The sequence below is a fragment of the Sinohyriopsis cumingii genome, chromosome 3 (genome assembly GCF_028554795.1).
Source record: "Sinohyriopsis cumingii isolate HCF-2022 chromosome 3, ASM2855479v2, whole genome shotgun sequence".
Classification (NCBI taxonomy): Eukaryota; Metazoa; Mollusca; class Bivalvia; order Unionida; family Unionidae; genus Sinohyriopsis; species Sinohyriopsis cumingii.
This window is the reverse complement of record NC_142963.1, coordinates 75,186,465-75,212,439: the sequence shown is the minus strand read 5'-3', so window position 1 is coordinate 75,212,439 and position 25,975 is coordinate 75,186,465. Positions and strand designations below refer to the sequence as shown.

The 25,975-nt window shown below is 34.3% G+C and overlaps 1 protein-coding gene across 2 annotated transcripts in view; it reads left to right on the top strand.

Annotated features, from left to right (window-relative positions):
- The window catches only part of LOC149803131 (eukaryotic elongation factor 2 kinase-like), an 81,411-nt gene that overhangs the window by 11,758 nt on the left and 43,678 nt on the right, over window positions 1–25,975 (top strand). Inside the window, exons 1-2 of one of the 2 annotated variants that reach the window (XM_089952751.1) lie at window positions 5,755–5,792; window positions 15,772–15,943. In XM_089952751.1, coding sequence (XP_089808877.1) covers window positions 5,770–5,792; window positions 15,772–15,943 — 195 coding nt within the window. In that variant the 5' untranslated portion in view covers window positions 5,755–5,769. Of the gene's footprint in view, window positions 1–5,754; window positions 5,793–15,771; window positions 15,944–25,975 lie in introns of those variants that run through there. The other variant, XM_089952750.1, reaches the window with a different exon arrangement.

Below are 25,975 nucleotides of genomic sequence, written 5' to 3'. Positions count from 1 at the left end.
TTAAAAATTGTTTCATGGTCCCAAGGGGTGGTAGTGCATGCGACCCAAACAGGCGATATCATACAGTTGAGAATAAGTTATCTGCTCATTTAAGCATGTAGAAAATTTCTGAAAATTAAAAACTGAATTAAAGAAATTTATAGATCTGTTTTCTCTGAAGCATTTAATATACTTTCAAACAGAAAATAGTTGGTAGACTAAGCATTTTCAAGTATAATCATCAGCACACACACTGACACATAATAACATGATTGTACCACACAGACAATAAATATCTAAAAGGAATAAACCAAGCTTTTCTTCAAATGCATTGGACAGTGGAATAGTCTTTCCTGCAGTCATCAGTTCATTGGTATTGGTTGAAGGTAATGCAAGTGTACTTACTTTTGCACTCATTAGAAACTACATAGATGGTACTGTAGTTAAAACTTCCCAGAAGAGCTTGTTTGGTTTTTCTCAGCATTAATAATGATTTTTCTGCATCAACATTCAGTGGTCATGCTGCTTAGAATGTATGAACATGTTATTTTCATTTGGGATTGGACTTGGCATTCTTATATTGTTTTGATTCTGGGTGATACTACTATGCTGATAAGTGTCATACTCTCCAAAATGACTCTAAAGGAACTGACTATTTTGTTCTTGATCGGGATGTAGGGATTGGATATTTTATGAAGGACAGAATTCAGCCTCCTAATAGCTTTAAATTTTTTTACCATGTCCATTACATTAGTTGCAGAACAAATTATTTTTAGTGGGTTAATTGGATGAAAACATATATTAGGAATTATTTGTCAATATATAGTTATCACTAATGAAGTTCTTCCCTTTTCTGTATAAATTACCATTGTTTCTATGTAGTTTCAACACACATCAGATGTGTATCAGCAAAAGCAGTGTGTATTACATCACTGCCTTTTGCACATGAATGTGGATATGTTCTAATGTTACTGTGTTTTACATCACTGCCTTTTGCACATGAATGTGGATATGTTCTAATGTTACTGTACATTGAGAATAAAACTAGATTATTTCAGAAATGAGTGACAATAACATAAAGAAACAACAACATCTAAGCATTATTTATTTTAAATTATTATGTAAAATGCTGATACTGTGATTTCATTTCAGTTTGGGACATTGAAGCTCACTATCAACTTTGGATCTCACTTCATAATTTAAGTCCTCTCTCAGAAGCTAAGCTTTTCATGCACACAGTACCCCTTCCACTTGATTCCTTTGCTATCATACATTTATGAATAAGTATGAAAAACTACTGGTTAATTGTTTCATACTTTAATTACATATACAGTACATGTATTTGTACCTCCTGCTTTCCCACCCAATGAAAAGATTTTCATAGCCGTTGATATACAAGGAATTTCCACCCAGATTTTATGTCAGCATGGGTTTGGCAAGTCCAAAATAAATGTACATTATTAGTTGGTGAGGTTAACAATAACTTCTCTTTATCCATCTTTCCATAAATACCCAGAATACTTAAAAGACCTATTTGTGAACCCTTACCAGAAACTGATAAATTCATGAGATCTATGTATATAAACTCATACAACTTCAAACTGCACAGACCCAGATCTGCCAGCGCATTATGAGATGGCAGATCACAGTCTGTGAAGTTTTTTAGGAGTAATCAGTGGATCAAACAACATAGACTGTAATGTGCAGACACCTTATGCGATGGCAGATCTGAGGATCTTTGGGGTTTTTTTTTTCAGTTTGTCTCGACTTATAATTGAGTACATGTATATAGTTCATAGTTATTACTAGAGGTACTCAAGGAGACATTAACGGTATTATAACTATGTTTACAGTGATCATTTCTACTATTATCAGTACTGGTACTGTGCATTAGTTTTTGTTTTTTTCATTACACTGAAGTCCTAATAAGTGAAACTACTGCTTGTATTTACACTATGCAAACATACAAGAAGTCTTTTACTTTCATTGTAATGAGAAACCATCAATAGCATTTGATATTTTACATTCATCATAGAAGTTTCAAATTACAGATACACTTGAACATGTACAAGAATTTAGTAAATTTTCAAATTTAAAATATCTTACATTGAGGGGATCAAATCTGTATTGAAAATGGATGCCATGGGTATATGATACTGTCCTATATTGCAAGACTGGTCTCTGATTGAATAGTCTATCTGCATTCCTGTGCTGAATGTTTGGTCTTACCACAGAAATGACATCTCAGTGTGTGCTGATGGTATTGATGGGGTCAACCATTGTGTTTGTAGCTATTTGCCCTACTTTGAGTTTAAATTGATTATTGTAGGTGGCTCTAAAACCAGACAACATGATGACTGCATCTTTTTTTCTGCTAGCTTTTCTACTTCTTTGGGAGTTGGATGATGTATCTTTTTCCAAACAAATGTCACGGTCACCAGACCAGTCTCTCCATCCAGGAAACTTGGATGGAAGCAGACAGCATCACACAACCATTCTCTTGCCAGTCTTTGGAGGATGATGTCCAAAACATCACAATCTTATCTAGGGGTCTGTGTCACACATAGCAACATGACAGTTTTGATTTTACTTATGGCTATGTCAGTAACTGGTTACTTAGTTCTTCAAGCTCGAGCATTATTCCCTCCTACATTTAGTACACCTTTGACTAAACACATTACTGTGACTGATATTTTTTTTTACATAGGTAGGATTTACGTTTCTTTTAACAATTTTATTCACCCCTCTTTGCTTAATTTGATTCAGAGTACTAATTAATGTGATTATACAATGCAGGTTGCATCCAACACTTCCTTAAGTAATCAAATTACATTTTGGTACTGATTAGCTTCTCACAGAAACACTCACAGGCATCAGCGTGATGATGAATAGACACTTTTCACGTTTTAATTCAAGAGGCACATTGCATTTATAATAATTGCACTCAAATTGAATTAAAAGATACTTCATTTATTTAATTGGTATTTATTTCTTAAAGTGCTACCATAGGCATTACTAATATTTTATTTGACCAATATTTTGCTATGTTGCTATTTACACTGTACTTGGACTTGTTTGTTTTGAAAGAAAGTTGAACTTATATAGGCTTTTTATTAAAAAGCTGCAGATTTCATAATGTTTAATCAGTTTTCCAGGTACTGACCAGTTTTCCATGATAAGCGATATATCCAACTTTTAGTGATTTATGCATTGATTCGTTTTTTGACATCTATGTAACTGATTTCCTGCTTGAATCAATTTCCAAAAATGACTAATATCACCTGGCATTGACCTTACTGTGTCCGTATTCATTATTGACGTGACTTCAGTCACCAGAAGATTGCTTTAACAGCCGAGAGATATCTATTGAATTATCTATAGTATCTAATTATTGACTCGCTAAGTAGTAGCTATATTTAGATGTACAGGTACCTATGATTGTTGGGCCAGGTTATCATTACAGATAAACACAAGTTCTTCCTGGTGTTTTTTTTTTTTTATTGTCAGTGCACTTTGCGCTCAGTTAATTTGCTATTTTTATCATCAAATGACATTTTTATCGTCAGTGCACTTACATTCAGTTCATTTGAGTAAAACATGGGACATAGATCATTTTAAAAAAGAGATTTAAAGTTTAATGTATTAAATTTCTCGCCTACAGTACATGCTACACTGTACATCAGATAGAATTGCATTATTTGACTAAGGGTAATTGAATGTATACACTGTCTGTTTTATGTAGACCAGCATGTTGTTCAAATTCTACTGCTTCAACCTACTGGGTGTGTCCCAAAGTAACTTTTTTTGAGTTGCTTGTCATGTTGTTGTAGGGTTTAACACCATTTTTCAGCACACGATAGGCTATACATGGCGGCCAGTATTAATGGTGGAGGAAGAACCCGGGAAAACCCCAGGAAGAATCACTGACCCATGAGAAGCTACTGGCAAGCTCTCTCACATACTCACATTGGCCGAATCCGTGACTGGAACCCACGCAGACAGAGATGAGATGGCAGTGATCCATAACTGAGAGCGCTTTAGACCACTCGGCCACATGGGGCCCCAGAGAGTTGCTTGTCATCATATATACCTTCATGTTTTTCCTGTGAAATACCAAAACCAGTGGCTAGCACTTTTTCATTTATTTTCATGGATTATCAGTTTTCATTGTTTTGTATATGAAAAAAGACATTTTCATGGGTATCAGTTTTCATTGTTTTGCATATGAAGAAAAAACCATTTTCATTGGCATCAGCTTTCATTGTTGAGTATTAAACAAAAGACATTTTCATTCTTTTGTATAAGAAAAAAAATGACATTTTCATGGGTGTCAGTTTCATTGTTTTGTATAAGAAAAAATAGACATGGGTAGCAGTATTGATTCCATTGCATATGAAAAAGACATTTTCATGGGTAGCAGTTTTCATTGTTTTGTTGATTTAAAAAATATATTTTCTTGGGTATTTGAATTTATGGATTTTTCATGCTGGCTAACCTTGCATACATGTATTTGTAGGTGTTTTGTTTCATGGATTGCATACATGTATTTGTAGGTGTTTTGTTTCTTGGAAATACCAAAATTAAGAATACAATTAAAAACAGAACTCTACTGACAGCTTGAACAGTGGTTAAGACAATATTAATGTAAGTACGAGTGCAGATCAAAAACCTGTAATCACTTACACTGAGCGCTCATGCAATTCAGCTGTAATCGCTATCAAGCCAAGCATTTTGTTGAAGCACCTCTGTATGATCTTTTACATAGATCACTGTCACAAGGTTCGGCACAAGCTATGTGCAAACAGTGCGCTTGCATTGGGAGCTGTTATCAGAGGGGCTCCAAGTGGCCACGTCAGAGAAGAAAAGGGGCAAAAAGTCAGACAGGGGAGATAAAATGAAAAAAAATCTTTGTATTTTTTCTTGATATGAACATCTTTTTATTTAGTCATAACGTAACTTCAGTTTATGAGCTTTCTTATCAGCAAACATTTTAATGGTTGGGGGTGGTGTCAAATGCACATTTTGCACAGGACATCATATTGTCTTCCACTGGCCCTGAGTATGAGTATATTCAGATAATAATGGCACGATGGTTTATTTTCTAGTGGTAAAATTCACGGTATTTGGATATCTCATCATTTCATGTATGAAACATACATGACCAACATCCCAATCCTTGATTGTCTCAACAAAGCTGTCAAAGAGTAAAGATGCTTGCTAAATTATAAGACATTGAAATCACTCCTTTGATTTTTCCTCCTTCCTGTTGGACTAACTCCAATTGTTAGATTTAATGAAGCAAGGCAGAGATCATGAAAAGGAAAATGTCACTGATGAAGAGCTGAATGAACATTGTCAGTGGATCTTCTAATATAAAAATGAAGTTGATTTTTGCTGAAAGAATAATCAGGGCTTTAAGGAAATGTGAGAGAGATTAGATCTAATTATATGTGCTTTTTTGAGAAAGTTGTACTGACATACAGTGTAATATGCAATTTTGTGATTATTTACCTGACAAAGCAAGAAACTTGATTGGCAAAGTATTTATTCCGAGTTTTTATCTGAAAATCAGTGAAGTGGGTGCTTTAGTCATTTTTGTGTGTGTGTGTATATAATATATATATATATATATATATATATATATATATATATATATATATATATATATTATGTTTAATTAGTACTTGTACTTAAAGCAATAATTTCAATTTTAGTCTTATTGTTCCTTTTGTTGTTTGGTTATTATTAGTCTAATCAGAATGATGCTTTGATCCATGTATGGATTGATTGATGGATGGAAGGACGGATAGACAGTAAGTATACTTTTTACAAAAAGAACATTGATACACACTAACTGCTTTTGCTTTAATAGTTTTCTCTCAAACTATTTATTAAAAAAAACTAAACCATTGAATTTTATCCAGCAGTGGTGTTTTATGCCTCTATACCAATTTTAAAAATAAATTATTCACATCTTTGAAATACATTATGTGTAATTAATTATGCATATGTAAAAAATTCTGGTCAAATAAGAAAATAAAGCTTTGTTTTATTATGTACTTGAACATTTCTTTGAGGATAATAATGAAAATTACTTTTTGTTGTTGAGTACATGCATATTTTTTTATGTAGGTACTAGGTTAAACATATTTTGTTTCTTATGATCAGATTTTTTAAAAAATCCAATAAATCAGCTCCCAAAATCTTGCCTGATATTGTATTGTACATGTTTTGTGGGCTAATTTCTTGAACTAGTCAGACAACACAGCAGTACGTTGAAGTTAAAAAGCATATTGTGTCAGTGACTGATGTAATGTCATTATAGTATAGACTCTCAGGTAATCTTTTGATTATAGGGTTTTGACAAGTTAAGGTGATATACATCTTTTGTGCATTAGCCTCAAGCTCTTTTTAAAACTGTTGCATTTAAAAGCCATTTACATTTTGAAAAAACGTATTCAGAATGTTATCATATAAGCATATCTACTGTGTGAATCTGTTGCAGTTTGCTCATGTCCTAGATTGATCAGTGTTCATCATATGATTGTATTTTGATGAATCATGTATTCTAGACATTAAGTATCACAGTATTTAAACCCTGTGCATTGCCATTCCATATAATATACACTTGACATGAACTGTAGAATTTATAACTTTTTCTTTTCTAATAATAAACGATAGGTCTTCCTTCACTATATAATTGGCCAAAAAATATTTAGTTTTTGAGTAAGGTTGTAAATATTTTAGTGTGCTTTACACATTAACCCCTGGAGGTTTTTGTCGTTTTCGCCTGAAATTCAAGTAGGAAACACATTTTGAAAGCTTTTTCTGAATAAATTGTAATAAATCAACTTCCAGGTGATTTCTAATAATATAATGGCTAGTTGTGTTAGAAACATCATTTTTCATTGGCTATTTGGCTCGCGCATGAGCAGAAGAGTTAAAGCTGTACTGATTAATCGGCCATACTCATAATCGGGTCAATTATTAGAACAATCAGTATAATCGGTATCAGCAGAAATAATCGATGTAAACAAATTTCCAAAATATAAATTTAATCATAATGTTCATCTTGACATGGCTTAAATTTTAAATCAGAATTAAATAGCGGAAATTAAGGAATAAACATTTGATTTGGGGGTTCAGTGAAAGAGAGTATATTCTTAAAAGTAAATACTTTTTAACATGTTTGCTGTAAACTACCGCTGATGTCTGCTCACAACAAATTATCAATACCATGCATGCACTCATCCTATTCACAGCAGCCAACCAGCCAATGAGGCCTCGTGTGGCTGTTGAACCTCTAGCATATACATTACAGGGATGGTCCTGGCTTTTAAAAAGTTGTCGCAAAAGAAAATCGCCAATCTCAATATTCTGTTGCCAGTTTTCGAAAAATGTCGCCATAATATGTAGTGAATATTTTTCCAAGACTATTAATGTAATAGGCAATGAAAATTGAAAAAGATGGGATAGTTATTACTTTATTGACAACAAGCAATACAGCCATACTATTACAAAATAAATCATTACATGACTGTTTTACACTACTTCCATGGTCTTTTCATTGCGCATCACTGTTAGTGCATAGTTCTAACTGTTGTCACCTGAAATAAATGCATTATCAAATGTAAAATATCTGCTTTCCTACAGTCTGTCTTTTTTTAATAGAAACATCAGGTATTAAGCAAATCTATATTATGTATATTATTTTCCAAATAATAGTTTTGTAAGAAACTTTATTTAGATAATGACATTTTAATACTAAAACCCTATGATCGTACTTTGCAATGTAGGATAAGTGACATATAATGTGACCGTCGATTTCACACATTCCGGAATTAAATGCCCCCCTCCCCTTCCTTTTTTTTGTATGGCTAGCATCACAAAGTACATCTCCGTCAACCAGGAGTTAAGAACTTTATTTTTGCTGCGCTTTAAATGCTTTGCCTGTTAGTGAATTGCTTCCTAAATCCCAGGAATGATCACTGAATGCTGTAGATTTTTTCTTGACAAGCAAATTATGATCTCCATTCCCACCAGTGAAACTTCACAAGTCAGCTTCACCTGGCATTACTGTACAGTATATATAAGCATTGATTACCATTATTAATTTAAAAGAAGGAATGAAGAAACATATCACAGAGCAATTTTTTTATGTGCCCCCAACAAACTAATTCGGAATAAATATGTTATTTAGTAAAGAGTTTTATTTGCTTATATGAGTTAACAATAAGAAATAAGGTGGGATATAAATTGTGGAAAATAGTTATCACTTGTATGGTAGCTTGAGACCACATTTGAACTGTTAACATAAATCCACACCCATTTTAGGCATTGTTAGTTATAACAAAAATAGGGCATGGTTTACTTGTCAATCAAATGCTAGTGTTTTCACTAACTGTAGAACAGGCGGTTTCTTGAAATAATCGGTCTCATAATTGGTATTGGCAATTTTAATAATCGGCAATACGCGGTATCATCATAGTCGGCAAAAAGTGACATTGGTACAGTTTTAAGAAGTTTAGTTCTTTTTTTTCTTTTTTTGCCTAACGGACCCATTATTTTTCGTATCAAGACCAATCTTTGTTCCAAACGCCCATCTTATCCTATTTTTTGCAAAGGTTCATCTGCTTGTTTGCGGTTCATACCAGTTTGCCTTAGATCTGAGTCCAGAAAGTCTTAAATCTAGACACAAAATCGGATTCTGACCATGGGCGAAATTTGGGTGGAAAAAAATCGGGTCCAAAAAATGAGGTTTTTCCTCTGTATTTTGTAGTGCAGCTAGAACTTCCAGATTATTTGGTATCATTGTAGAGCTACATCTGTCTACCTTTCTATAATACCACCCACTTTAGTGTATCATACATGACCTTGATGCTACAGAGCTCGGCAGTAGGCTACTACCTCCTGCCACATAAACTCGTCACTAGGGGTAAACAGTGTATCCCCCAGGGGTGTAAGACTGAGAGTCAGAAATCACCTAGGTGTCAAAACTGAGGGTCTGACTGAGTAAAAAACAAACTTTGGTACCAAAAATGGGGGGTAAAATTAAAAGTTTGGGGGTCTCTGAAGCGCAAATGAGGATAAAAGGAAACGCTGGGTAAATGTGTTAATACAAATTCATTTGTACCATTAATGATGATGGTTTTGGTGATGATGATGATGATGATGAAGATGACAATAACAATTGTTGATTGATGGACTAGATGAAGCTCTGATTAAAAAGCAAAATCTTCAACATAATGGAGATCCGTCAGACATTGACAAAAGTTAATGTTCTGATGATCTTTGGAATTTTAGTGATCCTGCATTGTCATGACGTTCCAATTGAGGATTTGCACTTTCAGAAATAAAAGTTGCTATTTGATTTGTGAATTGAAAGGTCAACAGAACATTGCTATACAGTGGAACCTGTCTTGAAAGACCACCCCTTCTGCCAAAACATAATGGTCTCTCATGACAGGTGGTCTCTCATGACAGGTGGTCTCTCATAACAGGTTATAACACTGTATAATCTCTAAATCTGTACATGGAGAACCTGGTCTCTCAAGACAGGTGGTCTCCCATAGCAGTGGTCTCTCAAGACAGGTTTTACTGTATATACTTACTTTAAAGTCATGTACAACTGCAGACTGCACAGATCCTGATCTCACATTGGACAATATACTAACATATCAGGGTCTGTGTTATATGTTCTTCGCAAAACTCCTAACAAACTGCATAGATCAAGATCTGCCAGCACATTATTAAGTGACGGCAGATCTGGGTCTAGGCAGATTGCAGTTTACTTATGAGTAGGTATAGCCAGTACTTCATTTTGGTATCTGTCAGATCTACTTATTATATATACATGTGATTTTATTTGGATTAAGTGTAGGATTAAATGTATTCATTTGTTTAATAAGTTGTTCATGAAGAAGTATACAATAATTGTTTGAAATTTTTGCTCTATTGGACAGAGACCAGAAGAGCTTTTGATCTATTGTCTGTCATCCATCCCTTCATTAGCACCTTTCTTATAGCTGCTGCTCATAAATTACTTGGAGGATTGCCATGAAATATTTGCAGACACATTTATTCCAAGATAATGGTCCCACTTGGACAATGGTAGCCATCTTGAAAATCTTTATATAGCTGCAACTCTGGATTGAATGGTCATATCAAATGGGGTTTTCATTAAAAGACTTCTTATGATGTTTAGTTTGTTCTTAATGGAAATGGTGCTGATCCAATGGCTAGTATAGCCATTACAGCAGTCAACATTTTTTTATTGCTACTACTCATGAATGGATCATTAAATAAGCAAAGTGTTTTCACAAAAAGATTTTTTAAGGAATCTAGTTGGTCCTAAATGATACTAGGTGTCAATCAGAAGTCCAATTTGGCTGCCACATCAGACATCTTGAAAGTCTTGTTACTTCTCTTCCTGAACAGACAGCCATATTGACATCTTTTTTTCTTTACTGTAAGCTTTTTTTATGTTGTCTAGTTAGTGCTAAATAAAATTGTTCTGATGGGCATCCATCCAGTATAGACACAAACATGGTCATCTTGAAAATTCTGTTCTTACTAAGCCTGAATGGGTCATATCAACTTGTTCTGCTTGGACATCCATCCAATATAGCGACCAACATGGTCATCTTGAAAATTCTGTTCTTACTATGCCTGAATGGGTCATATCAACTTGTTCTGCTTGGACATCCATCCAGTATAGCCACCAACATGGTCATCTTGAAAATTCTGTTCTTACTATGCCTGAATGGGTCATATCAACTAGTTCTGCTTGGACATCCATCCAATATAGCCACCAACATGGTCATCTTGAAAATTCTGTTCTTACTATGCCTGAATGGGTCATATCAACTAGTTCTGCTTGGACATCCATCCAGAATAGCCACCAACATGGTCATCTTGATAATCCTTGGGTGGCTTCACTCATTTGGTCCAAAATGAATGCCAATCGGAGGTCCAATATGGTCTCTGTGGTAGCCATTTTGAACATTTTATTGTTTCTTTTCCTAAATGGAAAGTCATATCAGAATGCGAGTTTCACTTGAAGATTAATTATTATAAAAATTAATTGGTCCTGGTTGAAAATGGTGATCTCAAATATGGGTGCCAAAATGAATATACTGAATTTTTTTTTACTGATTCAACAAATTGGATGCTCATTTCATGATCGGGTTCTCAAAGAATGTTTTCTAATAGTATCTAGTTTGTTCTAAATGAATAGGGTGTGAATTTTGCATCAGTGTGGCTACCACAGTAGCTAGTTTGAAAATCTTGTCTCCTAAGCTAGTATCGGAGCATACATTCACCAGTTCAAAAGAAGAAATGATCTTATTTTGAATTCCTGGAAATTATTTTCAGTCAGCATGGGTCCCTTTGAGGAACTCTTGCTGTTTAAGTTGTACTGGTGTGTGTTTGTGTGATTTGGATTTGGATTTTTAATGTAGCTTTAACAATTTTCCAGTCATATCGCTGTGATGTCCATAGTGATGTCAAGCACTGGAGCATCATGCCGCAGACATGTAGCATGATGTCCCACTCAGTCACATTATCCTGACACCAGGGCAGCTGTTTGTGCCACTTTTTAAAGTCATTTTTATGTCTAGGCCTGGGTTTGAACCTGCAGCCTCCCACATCTAAGGTGGATGCTCTAACCACTAGGCCACTGGAGTGGTCTAAGCTTACTGGCAATAGAGATTATAGTATGACTAGTAGTCCATCATCCTTCAATCCATTACCACAAGTTATCACTATAGCTTCTTAAATGCTTTGAGCATTGCCATAGAACTTAAGACACATCCACCCCACTGTGTAGTTGGTCCTAAATGAAAATAGTGCTTCTGAGACATCCAGTATGGCTGCCACAGTGGCCATCATGAAAATCTTATCACTACTCCTGAATGGATGGTCATATTAACATGGGGTTTTCACTAAGGGGGCGCTCACCAGATAATATGTACTTTTGAGAGAGTGACGTATGTAAGGTGAAGTAATTCGCATTTAAAACATGCACAGTGGAGAGAATGTTGGCATACCTCTATGCTGCATTAATGTAGTATGGATGATATTTCTTTTGGATATTGTACTTTTGGAAATTTTACATGATTTAAGCACAATACTAAATAAAATGACTGCTCCCTTGTGTTAAAAAATCAGCCTGAATTAGTCTAAAGTACACTATACATAGCAGCTATTAAAATAGGGAAAATGAATTTTGCCAGACTAGACAATACCAGCTGCTGAAAGTGCAATGAATGAATTACCAAATATATAAAATGTAAAAAAAAGCTATCGGCTCTTTTTTATACAATTTACCTCTGAAGTTTAGGAAGTGAAAATGACCAAGTAGAGCTAGCACTTTTTTGAAAGGTGCACATCTGAAGTAAGGCCAAGCTATATACTATATAACCCATAGTACACCCATCAATCATACACCAAAATAAAGGGAATTAAAGGTTCTTTGCATTATACCTAAGATATACAAGGTCTTTTTTTAAATAACCAGTATAACCAGTGAGGAAAGCTGGGGAAATCCTTTTTCTTTAAAATCCTAACCCTTTGCAAAATACGAAACTGTAGAGCGCCACCTAAAAGACTTTTTATAATGTATTGTTGGTCCTGCACAGTATGACTAACATGACAGCCATCTTGAAAATCTTGTTGCTACTTCTTCTGAACCACTTTGGTGACCTAGTGGTTAGAGCATATGCCTCGGATGGGGGAGGTTGCGGGTTTGAACCCTGGCCGACTCATTCCAAAGACTTATAAAAATGGTACTAAACGCTACCTCTCCAGGTGCTCAGCATTAAGAGGTTAGTATTAGGACTGGTTGGCCTGGTGTCAGGATAATGTGACAGAGAGACATGATGCTACATGTCTGTCACAGGCATGATGCCCCAGTGCTAGACATCACTATAAACTGCCACATTGCAGACATTGTAGCAATATGACTGAAAAATTGTTAAAGTTACACTAAAAATCCAAATCACACACTCCGAATGGAAAGTCATATCACCAGAAGAATTGTGTCTACTTTGTCTGCATGAAAATGGTACCCATAAAACATCAACCATACAACAGCCATCTTGAAAATATTGTTATAGCTACTCCACCTGAATGGAAAGCCATATCAGCATGATGTTTTCACAAAAAGATTTCTTATGGTGTCTGCTTGGTCCTGAGTAAAAACAGTGCCAATCAGACATCCAGTATGGCAGCCATCTTGAAAATCTTGTCAGTACTGTTCCAGAATGGAAAGTCATATTGCCTTGGGGTTTTCACCTGAAGACTATGTATAATGTACATTGGTCCAAAATGAAAATAGTGCTGATCTTACCTCTATTATTCCCACTTCAGTGGTGACCATCTTGAAAATCATTTAGTCACTACTTCTTCTGGATGTTGAAATTGAATTCTCACCAAATACTTTTTGTGAAGTCTAGCTGGGCTTTTAAATGAAAATGGTGCTGATCTTACCTCTATTATTACCACTACACCATCATGAAAATCATTTAGTCACTACTTCTTCTGGATGTTTAAACTGAATTCTCACCAGATACTTTTTGTGAAGTCTAGCTGGGCTTTTAAATGAAAATGGTGCTGATCTTACCTCTGTTATTACCACTACACCATCATGAAAATCATTTAGTCACTACTTCTTCTGGATGTTTAAATTGAATTTTCACCAAATACTTTCTGTGAAGTCTAGCTGGGCTTTTAAATGAAAATGGTGCTGATCTTACAGCCAATATGGCCACTATGCCGACTGTCTTGAAAATCTTGTCATTGCTACACACAAAGACATATTGACATTGAGTTTATACTCAAAGACGTTTTTTTATGTCTAATTATTCCAAAAACTAAATAGTACTAATCTGACAATCAATATAGCCATCTTGAAAATCATCACTTATGAGTAATTTCCTAAATGGAAAGTCTTATTGTCATAGTGTTTTTGCCAGAAAACATTGTATCATATCTAGCTAAGCCTAAATTAAAATGTTGCTGATTTTACATCCAGTATGGCTACCATGGTGTCCATTTTGTAAATCTTTTTATACCTAGCCCACCTGAATGGATAGAAAAGTTCACATTGGGTTTTCACCAAAAGAGCTCTAATTTTGTCTTCTTGTTCCTGAATAAAGATGGTGCTGCTGGTCAAATATCCAGTATGGCCATCGCAGTGACTAATTTGAAAATGTTATTACTAAAAAATGTAACAGATGTTTGCAGCACTCATGATTAAAAAAAAAGAAAAAATTGTCTTGAATTGCTGGAAAATCTTTTTGGTAAATAGAACATATGTAAATTATAGACATCCTGGATTGTGGGGGGGTATAGAGGGTGGGGTGGGTACCCATCCTGTAGTGAAATTTCTGCTACATATGTTTTCTCGTGCTTTCTGCTTGTGCTTAATAAATAAGTTTTTGAACCATTAAAATACAGACATCTGTACAAGTAATTTCTTTTCAGACCTTTACATAAATGTACAAAATTGCAAATATTTTCTTTTTTAAAAACCTGAAGCAGATTTTAAAACAGAATACTGAAAGTAATTACTTAGGATGTGAAATAGATACAGTTGCACATAACAATAAAGCCCCTCCGCATACCGCAGTCCCTTATACAACATGGAGAGGGTCATTGATTTCAGTTATTGTTGAAATAGGTTTTTTCTTCAGTCTTGAGCCTTCATTTATTTCACTTGACGTTTGGCTGATTATTATGTGGTTTCATGTGTAACATAATGGATAATGATGATGTGGTTTCATGTGTACCGTAATGTATAACTGACTTTTCCCCGAACTTATAAATGGCATTTAAATATTGACCTACATAAACAACAGCCTGAGGTAAAAATGGCCTTAAGTTTTAATAGAATCTATGTACTAACAGCATGACTAATGATATATGTAAATGAGACAGTTAACTGTTTGAATTCCAGGATGAATTTCAGTGGAAAAGTCAAGTGTGAGAATATAATTTTATGGTCAAATTAATCTTTGTGATTAATCAAAATCAGAGTGCCAACATATATGCTTGTAAACTATTTGACGTGATCGAACAAAAACAGCATTCCTGTATATGTTGAAAACCTCGGCATTGCCTATAATAACTACATTAGATATCATTAGCTTTTATAATCAATGGTAACTTTGTTATGATGCACATGTTGCCATGCTTTAATTTGTCATTATCCTAAAATATGGCAATAAAGTGTCACTGTACACCTGTTGTATGCATGCGGCTGCAGCAGACTGGTAGCTTGTTGATGGTGGGCATTGAGTATTTGTTAAGTAAATGTGTCATGAAAAGGGTAAACTCTACTTTTGCAAGCATGGTGTGAAGAAAGGGACTTGTTTAAATTATTTGCAAATAAATGCTAACATCATTTACTTGAAAAAAGAATGGTTGGCAAATATAGAATTTCTAATTCCATTGTGGATGCAAAAAACCAAATCTCCTCCATTGTAGTACATCTCTTGACTATACCAACCATATGTTTCTCAAGTTTTACATTTAATAACACTAAAGCTGTCATTATCTCATACCCATTGAGCACAGTTATTTTTATTTGGATTTTAAATGAGCTTTTCTGATAATGCACATGTGAGCCCAAGTTCCAACAATGTTATTTTGTTGAAAACTAAATCAAGGCAGGATGGTAATGGTTCACTTTGATCTGCATGAAATTTCAAATATTATTAATTCTGTATTTTGACAATGAAAATTTGCTGTAATTGAATTATGTCAAGATGTGATCCATTCATGTACTTTCAGGAAAAAGCTGTCAAACTTCAGTGGGGTTGAAAACTGGAAGCATGCACACAACTACGTGGCCAAGAGCTACATTGAGAATGTAGATAGAGATGTATATTTCCAGGATGTCAGACTACAGATGGATGCCAAACTTTGGGGGGAAGAATACAACAGACATAACCCACCTAAAAAGGTATCCTCTCAGTACCCACATTAAACTTAGCAATCACTGCAAGAGGATATTAAATATATTTTCTTCAAAGATTGTGTCAGTCCTATATGGAACTGCTGGTTTACCATTTGTAGTAAGCTGGTCATGATTTGATTGCTGATTATATGTTTGTTTTATATATCTTGTTTTTATCATAAGAATATCATCAGACTTGGTTCACAAATGCCTTGATTGTTTCTGCTAACAGATATTCCTGCATATTATATACATGTCTGACCTCTCCAGGCTGTACAAAATTCTATCACATGACAGCCTATGGACTTCCTTTTTTCTACATACATGCCCAAATAATAAACCTGTCCATCCACAATGCTACCAGTGTCAGTTAATTGTGCCAATTAATTGATTTGTAGTAACCAGTAAAGAAAAGAATGCCAACTTTGTAATTTCCTGAGTAGTCACCATGACTATTTCCACCTTTTGTGAAAACTGGTAAAGTAATGACATTAGGGTGTTAGTTATTGATTTAAGTATATCTTACAGTTGGGACAAATTGTCAGGAGAAAGTATATTTATTCCAAGCCACCAGCATTTATAAGCATCACTGCTGGTTTCTTGCCAGTTCAAAGTGATATATTTACACAGATATTACCCGATTTTAATGTACCAAGTATGTTTTCAGGTAAATGCAATGATGGGACTTCCCAGTTTGATGTATAGGACTTCCAAAATTCAAATTTTGAAAGTTGATGATTTCCAAAATCAAAACAAAAAATTAAAGGCACTCCAATATTATGGGGATGTAGGTTGGGGTAGGGGTAGGAATATCCGAAGAGATTGAAGTCAGATGAGCTCAGAGAGCAAGGTGTTGAGGAAGAGTTGTTTAAAGTTTTACTTGGGTGGCTTACTTACCTGTTAGCCATTACAAGTTTGGTTTAATAATCATTGTTATTTTCAATACTATGAGCTACATCCTATTCTTGCCTGCATGTCACACACCTTTGATATATTGATCAAAATAAAATGAAATAAAACCCTAAAAAGCTGGGGGGGTTCAGGTAGAGTTTGTTCATTTTTTTTAAAAAACCATATTATCCACAAGCTTTAACACAGCTTATTTTTGTGAGAAAATTCTAGAAAAGAGGTTCTTGCTTAATGCTTGCATATTTGAAACAATGTACATGTAGTTTCATAGTGTTCTATTTATAGATGCTCTATGTGGCAAATTTCTTAGAAATTAGACAGGTTTCTTAAGTTTCAAAACCTGTCATGCATCTTTATTATACAAATATAATTGTCAGTAACCAGTCTGTCTAAATAATGGTGTAAGATGTCAAGTGAAGTTGGCTTGATCCATGTGATTCATGAGTGTTAAATGACTGGAAACAATAATTGAGGATGGCAATCTTTTTGAACTTTAACACATGTTGGATAAAAGAAAGGACAAATCAAGAGTGCTTTATAAATTTTAACAGAATAAGAACGTGAGCTAATACTGCTACTTAAGTCTAAGGACATCATGCTCATTGCACGATTGTGAAGCAGACTTTTCAATTAGTAGCAGTGGAAAGTTAGATATACATAATAAGCAAAGTGTGTATTATATATAAAATCTGTCAGTATGATATATGTTTGAATTGTGGTAAAAATCATCTTGATTTTGTGCAGTTTTGGACAAGAACTGAAACCAACTATGAATCCATTTTAGTAACAAAAATAAATAGACAAAAAAAGGGGGGGAAAATGGGTCCATGCCATGTGTGTTTGCATCTGGGCATGAATTATCAAGTGAGAGGTGTACCATCAGTTGCTAAAATTATTAAAAAGTATTAAATGCCACATGATATTAAACTAGATTTCTTGGTGAACTGCCTCTTGGTTTAGCTGCTAGATAGATGTCAGATGGATGAGCAGTTTCAGACCAGCTTGGGCCTCTTGTAATATTGTTTTCATGTGATCATTATTAGGGAATTATAACTGTTTTTTATTATGATTTATATGCATTTTATTGACTGAGTCATAGCTAGTATTTGCATAATTAATGGGAAAAGATCCATACAGTGATTAGTATGAAAATGCCTGCTTTTGATCACGGTGAATATGAAGGTGACCTTGAGTGTTTACAGTTTTATTAGTAGGGTCATAACCTGGGCCTGCCATATAACTTTTATTTTGATAGATAATTCATCATGGTTGAGAAGTATACAGAGGCCTTTTTTTGGGGTCACCCATTCTAGGATAAGAGGGAAGGTGAGATGATCAGAAGGTGGACCTTGTTCAGGGTTGTAAATGGAGAACAGAACATATAAAAAAAGTTTTACTTTAGTGTCAGATTATCTGGTGGTGCTGGGGGGGGGGTGCGGATGCATTGAATGGAGTGTGCATCATTTGAAAATGGGTTCACAAAAGAGGTACTACTGTAGTATTCTTTTTAAGGGCAACATATCATGAAACAATTCTTTCACTGATATTTCTTATCCTGTATTTTTCTGTGAAGAGTTATAAGTTAATCTATTGTGCACATAAATTACAAGTGTTGCCATTCTGTTGATTGGTTTGCAAAGACAAAAAAGCACCTGTGCTGAGAATGCTTCAGGAAGTAAACCACAAGCAGGAAGTTAACAAATCATACACATTCTGAAGGGACATTTATTAGTTTCGCTTTACCAGTGGTATCTATAGCATACAAAAATTTCCATGTCTTGTTACAAATATATGAAATGGGACCATATTTTTTGTTTTTGACAGTAGATACCATTTTTACAAACAAACGAAGGTTTTATCTGAAGCCTTTATGTAAGAAGGAATAAAGTATAATGTCTCTACTTATAGCAAATTCTGTAAGCTTAGAAATAAAAGCACTTTGTAAGTATCAAAGTATCTTCAAAGAGGAAAAATGTGAATTTAAATTGATGTTAAACTGAATTATAGTGTTTATGATATGTAAAGTATGATAAGGTTAAAATATGAACTTTTATTTTGTGAACGTTTTAATGTTGCATTTTTGTATTTCTGTTTCACAGCATTTAAATAATGTACAGTACCCATGACCTTGCAGCTTATGTGCAGTCATAATGTTAAAGTCTGAGACAATGAACATCCATTACAATACTTTTATCATCAAGAATTTTGTTCAATAACTCTGATTCTTAGTTCATACCACCACCCTCATTTATCACCAAGAGCTTATACAGAACAGATTTAATAACTCTGATTCTCAGGTCATACCACCACCCTCATTTATCGCCAAGAGCTTATACAGAACTGATTCAATAACTCTGATTCTCATGTCATACCACCACCCTCATTTATCGCCGAGAGTTTATACAGAACAGATTCAATAACTCTGATTCTCAGGTCATACCACCACCCTCATTTATCGCCAAGAGCTTATACAGAACAGATTCAATAACTCTGATTCTCAGGTCATACCACCACCCTTATTTATCGCCAAGAGCTTATACAGAACAGATTCAATAACTCTGATTCTCAGGTCATACCACCACCCTCATTTATTGCCAAGAGCTTATAGTATATACAGAACAGATTTAAGGACTAATTCTCATGTCATACCACCACCCTTGTTGATTACCAACAATTTGTCCAAACTATATTTCTCATGGCATTCTACCATCTTTACTTACCACCAGCAATGTGTTCTGAGCAGATTTCATGTTTTACCAGTACCCTCATCAGCTGTCATCTGCCAGGCTAAGATCTGGACAAAAGTGCTTTTTTTCTTTACTAAAGGCCTTTGTTAAAACACCAACAGATTCCTCCAACCATGCATTAATTGGCACCATCATTCTTTTAATTAATCTTTGAAAATGTGTTTATAGTGGGCATCATGGGAGAGGAGATGCAGCAGAACACTAGTATGGACTTATTTGTAGAATAATAAGAAATGTTTGATTCTAATTTTGCCAACAAGTTCTTAAAGGTGACCCTTGACCAGAGTGCATGCACCCTGCCAGTGTTGACTGACAGTAGTAAACATTTCCTGTAAAGTGTATTGAACTTTGCTGTGAGACAAGTTCTTTTTATTAGAGCTTGATTTAGAACCAGTTATATGATGATGTGCCACCAAAGAAAATCTATGACATTTTGAAGGAATGCAGTCTGTGTAACAATTTCTAACCCTACAGTTTATAAGTTTTATATTATTGGCCTTTATCTTTTACTGCATGTATCTATTACAGAGTTTCATTACCTTTTTTCCACTTTCATCCTGTACTACATGTTTCTGTTTCTTTGGAAGGATTTATCTTCCTGTACAAAAAAAAATTGGCAATTTTTTTTTATCTTCATATTTTTGGCTATTGCACCCTGTCTTCTCTGTTTATTTTTGCACCTTTTGACCTTGAAAACCTGCAAAGAGCTGTTATGGGATGTAACTCAATTTCTAATCAGTGAAAGAAAATTAGTGGAGTGTTTACCTCCCCTTATATACATTGACAGCTCCTACATTATGTTGCACTTAAACAGTAGGGAAAAATTGTTTATAAGTTGAGTCCAGCTACAAACTGCAGAGACCCAGATCTGCCATCACATGTGTCTGCAGATCTAGATTGGTGCAATTTCATAACAGTAATCAATAGAACTAACATTATAGACTCAGATCTGTTGGCAGATTGTGCAATAGCAGATCAGGGTCTGTGTTGTTTGCATTTGGACTTGTACATGAGTATATACAGTATCATCAGAATGGATTTTAGGAAGAGTTAATGCTATGCAGTGAGTTAACATTATTCAGTATTTTATACATTGTATAGAAGCATGAAGAAATTATTTTTTTTTTGTTGATACATCAATTTTTTAATAATATTGCAGTTTAAGTTCATGCTTACAAAGCATTTAGATCTGCATTCCATATGTGTTTGACAGTTGGTGTCTAAGTATGGCATATTTATGAATAGATAGTGATAGATGGCCAGGGGTCAATTGTTGGTCATATTAGTGAAAGAACCAGTAGGCCTGTGGTAACTGTGTTAGGCAGGAAGTTGGGCATATCTGGCTGGTGGAGAAAGTGGCCATACAAAGTCAAATGGTCACACTAACTTCATTTCCAATTTGGTCAGGCTACTTGTAGGCTGTTCAGCAGTTTGGGGACACGAATGGAATGCTTAGTTAGGAAATATGATAGCCCCATCTTATTTAAGTTGACCAATAAGAAACTTTAATTATTGCTAAAGGTCTTAATCTGTCAATCAGTAAATGTCAAATTGATACTTGAGCTATGGAGTTGGAACTAAGACATAAAGGAGCAGTTAGTAAGGCAGTTAGAACTGAGGGTCATTTGGCTGTTTGGATTTGAGTTAAAGCTAGTCCAGTAACATTTTCAGTTCAGTTCAGTACACTGACGACCATTAATCAAGTCTTCATTTGTATATGAGGTGGATATGAAGAAGAATGTTATTATGACCCTATGGTCTGAAACTAATTTACAATAAAAGAGCAGAACCAACAACAGAGATGCCCATGGTCCCAAATTTGGCATGAATGTCCTGAATTGCCAAGCCTGTTCGCAAATCATGCTGCCATAGACAAAAATCACAATTTTTTGTTAAAGAAAAAAAATACAAAATTTAGTGGAAGTTGAAGCCATATGTGAGTACATGTAATTTCAGTCCTTTTATTAGTCCTTTCTGGTAATATGTAACATTTCAGTTTCCGGGATACAGCTTGAGAATGTTTTAGGTCGTTTCACATCTTTATGGTAAATGCATCTTAAGACTAGTTTCTAGCATATAATGTGCTATTATTATCAGAACAGTTCATTTTGGTCCTTCCTGGTATTTTCCAGTACAGTAGAACTTCATTTATCCATCACCCTATTAACCATCAGTCTCTGTTAACTGTCAGGGCATTGTACATCAAAATATTAAAAATAGGTACGTGTACATATGTAGATATTATGATTTTTTTATGACCTGGTCTATTGTATAATATTTTTAATGTACATATTCTGTTATCCATTTATTCTCACATCCGTCATGGTCTTGGTCCCGCACCCTGACAGATAATCGTGTTCTACTGTACTTTATAGAATATGATCAGTTTTGTGCCATTATTCAGAATGCTTCATTTCACTTGATTGTGTTTTCATCATGTTGTACTGAGTTCTTTGGGTTTTAAAAAATGAGATCTCTACAACATTTGTGTTTATTTGCGAACTATAATCGGCAATGTTTCTAAAAAAAAACCTTTATTGTGTGCCTTGACATTAAAATGTTGGACAGCGATTGTAAGCTATCTTAATTGCCATGAAATGATACTGGAAAATGAATTTTTTGTCAAAGCTGAAAAGAGCCATGTCAGTTTGGAGGACAAAGAATACATAGAGTTGTGTACTGTAAATAGTGCTGTATAACTGTCACAGACCTGTTTTATAATGTTTTAAAATGATTTTATCATTCTTCTGGCTTCTATATGGAATTTTCTTTACTGTGGTAAGTGTCACAAATTTTTCAATAGAATCACACATTTTTTACCCTCCTGTACCTAATTTCCCTAGTATTCAATGGGCAAGTCTGCAACAAGTTTTTCAGATAATTCAATGGATAATTTATTTCCAAAGAATACAAAGTGAAAGTTGAAAAAAGAACTTAGTCTTGTGAATTAGATGCCAAATAATCCAAAAAGTTTTATCACCAGTCCTAATGAATAAAGTTCTGTTTAAATTCCAGTGGTACTCAAAAAGAGCTTCAACTCTGAATGTGTGTGTTTATTTGCCTGTAGTGGCCTGTGATGTGGAGATGTGCCAACATTCTTTTGATGAATCACAATAATGGAATCCCAGCTGTCCTTATCTAAATTCACTATAATTCCAAGTTTTTGTTCTGATCCAATAATTTAAACGAACACTTTGTATTTCCAGTGAATAATGATTTCAGTAAGTAATTCCACTCAAATGAAATACTGAATGCATCAATGAGACTAATTCTGCCTCTATGTTAAAAATCAAGAATGAGTAAATTTCTCAAGTAAACAAGATTATGAAGAAGAAAAACTAAGACACAAAAGTAGAACCTGAATGAGGGTCAGAAGTTCATTTCTAGAAAATTCTAAGTTGAAGTTGTCAACATGATAAAATCTGTTACTAAAATTATAATACAGAGTATGGTAAACATCAACAGTTTTTTTTCCCCATTGATGATGGTCCCAATATTTAACCTATACTCAGAAATGGAAGCCATGTATTTTGTTTACAGAATGAATGACCCTAGTCAGGTACACAATGGGCTTGATTTTGGACCAGGTCGGTTACAAGTTACAATTATACATAACATGTAATGATAAAAATACAAACAAGCAATACATATTACATATACATAATGTTACCAGTGTAGACAAGGTGTAATTGTGTGGAATATGTGTCAACTTAGTGAGACCCTATTTTGAACTTATGGACAGCATGAGGTTGTCAGCTGATGTACCATTGTAATTAGGCAATGGCAGTAAACAAAATGTCATGAAGTAAAACGTAGCTTCTCATGACGATCATTTTACTGCATATACATATCAGTATATCCGTGTTTTTGTCTGTCATAACCCCACATTAACCACAGTTTTTAAATTTTGTTAATATTTCTTTTTTTTTCAATTTTATTTTATCCCAAAATATTAGGATTTGGAATACAACTCCAGTTTATCACTTATCCTTCTCCAGTTAAATACATGCCTTTGGAAGAAATACTACCAGTGGGAGGATGGGATATTTTCCTGCTGTACGTAGATATTTGACTTTTAAGGAAATCTCACCTGTAATTGGTGTCAAATAGAAGTACAGTCATATTGACAAAGACAGAACTCTAGATAAGAATTTAATAAATTTGGTATTTACTCCATATTTTGGAACTAATTGCATTTTTTTAAAAATTTGGTGGGGTATTTCATGAATACCACAATACCAGCATGCAATACCAGTTTGAGTTTTAATTATCAAGATGTTGTTCATGCTATTTAGCATGCTTCAAGTGGCTTAGTAACCATGACTAATTCAGGATATGTTTGATCACTTGAGTGTGTGATCTGAACAGTTGTTAAGTACTATAATGTCAAACATGTCCATGACATCTGGAACATGTGCTGATAGCACAGTTTATGTTGATTGAGTGCACCATCATTAAACATAGGCTTGGATTACAGCTGGATCATCATGCTTGCAACTTCAGACCTAATGTTTGAAATTAAAATGTTATGCACATAATTTGAACGCATGTAAAATTTCTTTATACCTTTTTGTTCAGTTTCTGTTTACATAAAGTACATTTTTTATCTAGTGCTCAGCATACCCGGGTAGATGTTCTTGTAAAGATTATTTTATTTTTCTATTTTATTCCAGTTTTGTTTGTTTGTTCTTACAGTTATGTATGGTTTGGAGTATTTTGCACCTTTTTACTGAGTTCATCCTTAGTTTGTCCATTCTGCTGAAAAGAACTTGTATCATAAATCATACTGCGATTTTTCTTGCAATCTGGAATGTAATTTTTACTGACACATGCAAATAACTGGGCTTTGGACATGGATCTTTTGTTCCACAAAGTTTTGGTTTTAGAAATTTAAGTCTTGTTGGGTGATTAAGTTTAGATGGCCATGTTGTCATTTTGTATATACTAGTCATGCATACATTCTTAATGGTAATTTTTTTCTTCTTCTCATGAACAATTTTCTAAATATTAGCATTCAGATTTATACATGTATATATGGTCCATATTTGGTACAGTTCATACTATCTGTGATGACCTTGGCTTTCTAAATATAGAAAGTACGTTATCAGGTTGGTTCCAGCTTGTTCTTGACATGCACAGCTGGCTTTATTGAAACACTGAAAATTGCACGTGTGTATTGATTGTATTCCTTGTATTTATTTATTACATACATCAAAGTTGCAAACATACACAATTTTTTTATGTTCTGCTTTTTGCTGGAACATTTGGAAAAGACTGCGAACCCTTTGCAGGCTTCTTTTTGCTGAAAGTCTTCCAATATGTACATGCATGCATTTTGCCATTAGCATATGACCCACTTGAGGAACAACAGGCAAGTGAAAAATGTTCATAATGGCTGCAGCAGCTGTCAAGAAATGCAGTTCATGTGCATGTAAACCAGTGATTTCTATTTGGTTAATTCAGTACAAAATGCAATTTTTCTAAATGTTATAAATTTACTGGTTCTTTATATAAAAAACAAAAGATCTCATTTTGTGTTTTGTTTCTGCACATAATCTAGTTGTGCCTATGCATTTTTATCTTCAGAAGTATGCAAGAACCAATAAAAATTTAATGTTAAACAATGATTTTTAACCTAATTTTCATGTTATTTCTCTCTCTCTCTCTATATATATATATATATTTATATGCCACTATCCACTTACTAAACTTGAACCTGAAGAAACATCAGACAAGTTCAATTTATCTTAGTCCAAGTCCCTCCGACCTTTCTCTCAATCAGTGTTAGATAATAATAAAGTATCTATGTTGTTATGATGGTGTCAGATGTCATCCAAGGTAACTGTTCAATTGCTATATCTAAGCTGTGGAAAGGTCAAACAAAACTCTTAAGTTTATCATAGTTAGAGGATCACATACAATACATCATAGAAGAAATCAAATTTTATATATCCATTCTCTCACTATCCCCTCACAGACGTGGAACATGTTGTCAATAGATAGGATTTTATTTTTGTCTCCGTTGTATATGCTTGCAGTGAGGTGGAGCATATAATGTTCTGATGTGTGCGCATTTGTCTTGAACAGTTGCTATTTTACTCTTTTGCACAATAACTCAAATTCTTGACTGTCAGAAGTCACCAGACTTTATAGATCACTTGCATATGGGATAATGAAGAACCATGTCAGTTTTGGAGTAAAATAAATTGAGAGGTCACGATCACTGACTGAAGAAGCATAATGGCTTCTACTCAGTAACTCAAAGTCAAGGTCACTGACTGAAGAAGCATAATGGCTTCTGCACAATAACTCAAGGTCAAGGTCACTGACTGAAGAAGCATAATGGCTTCTATGTAATAACTCGAGTTATTCATTTTCAACA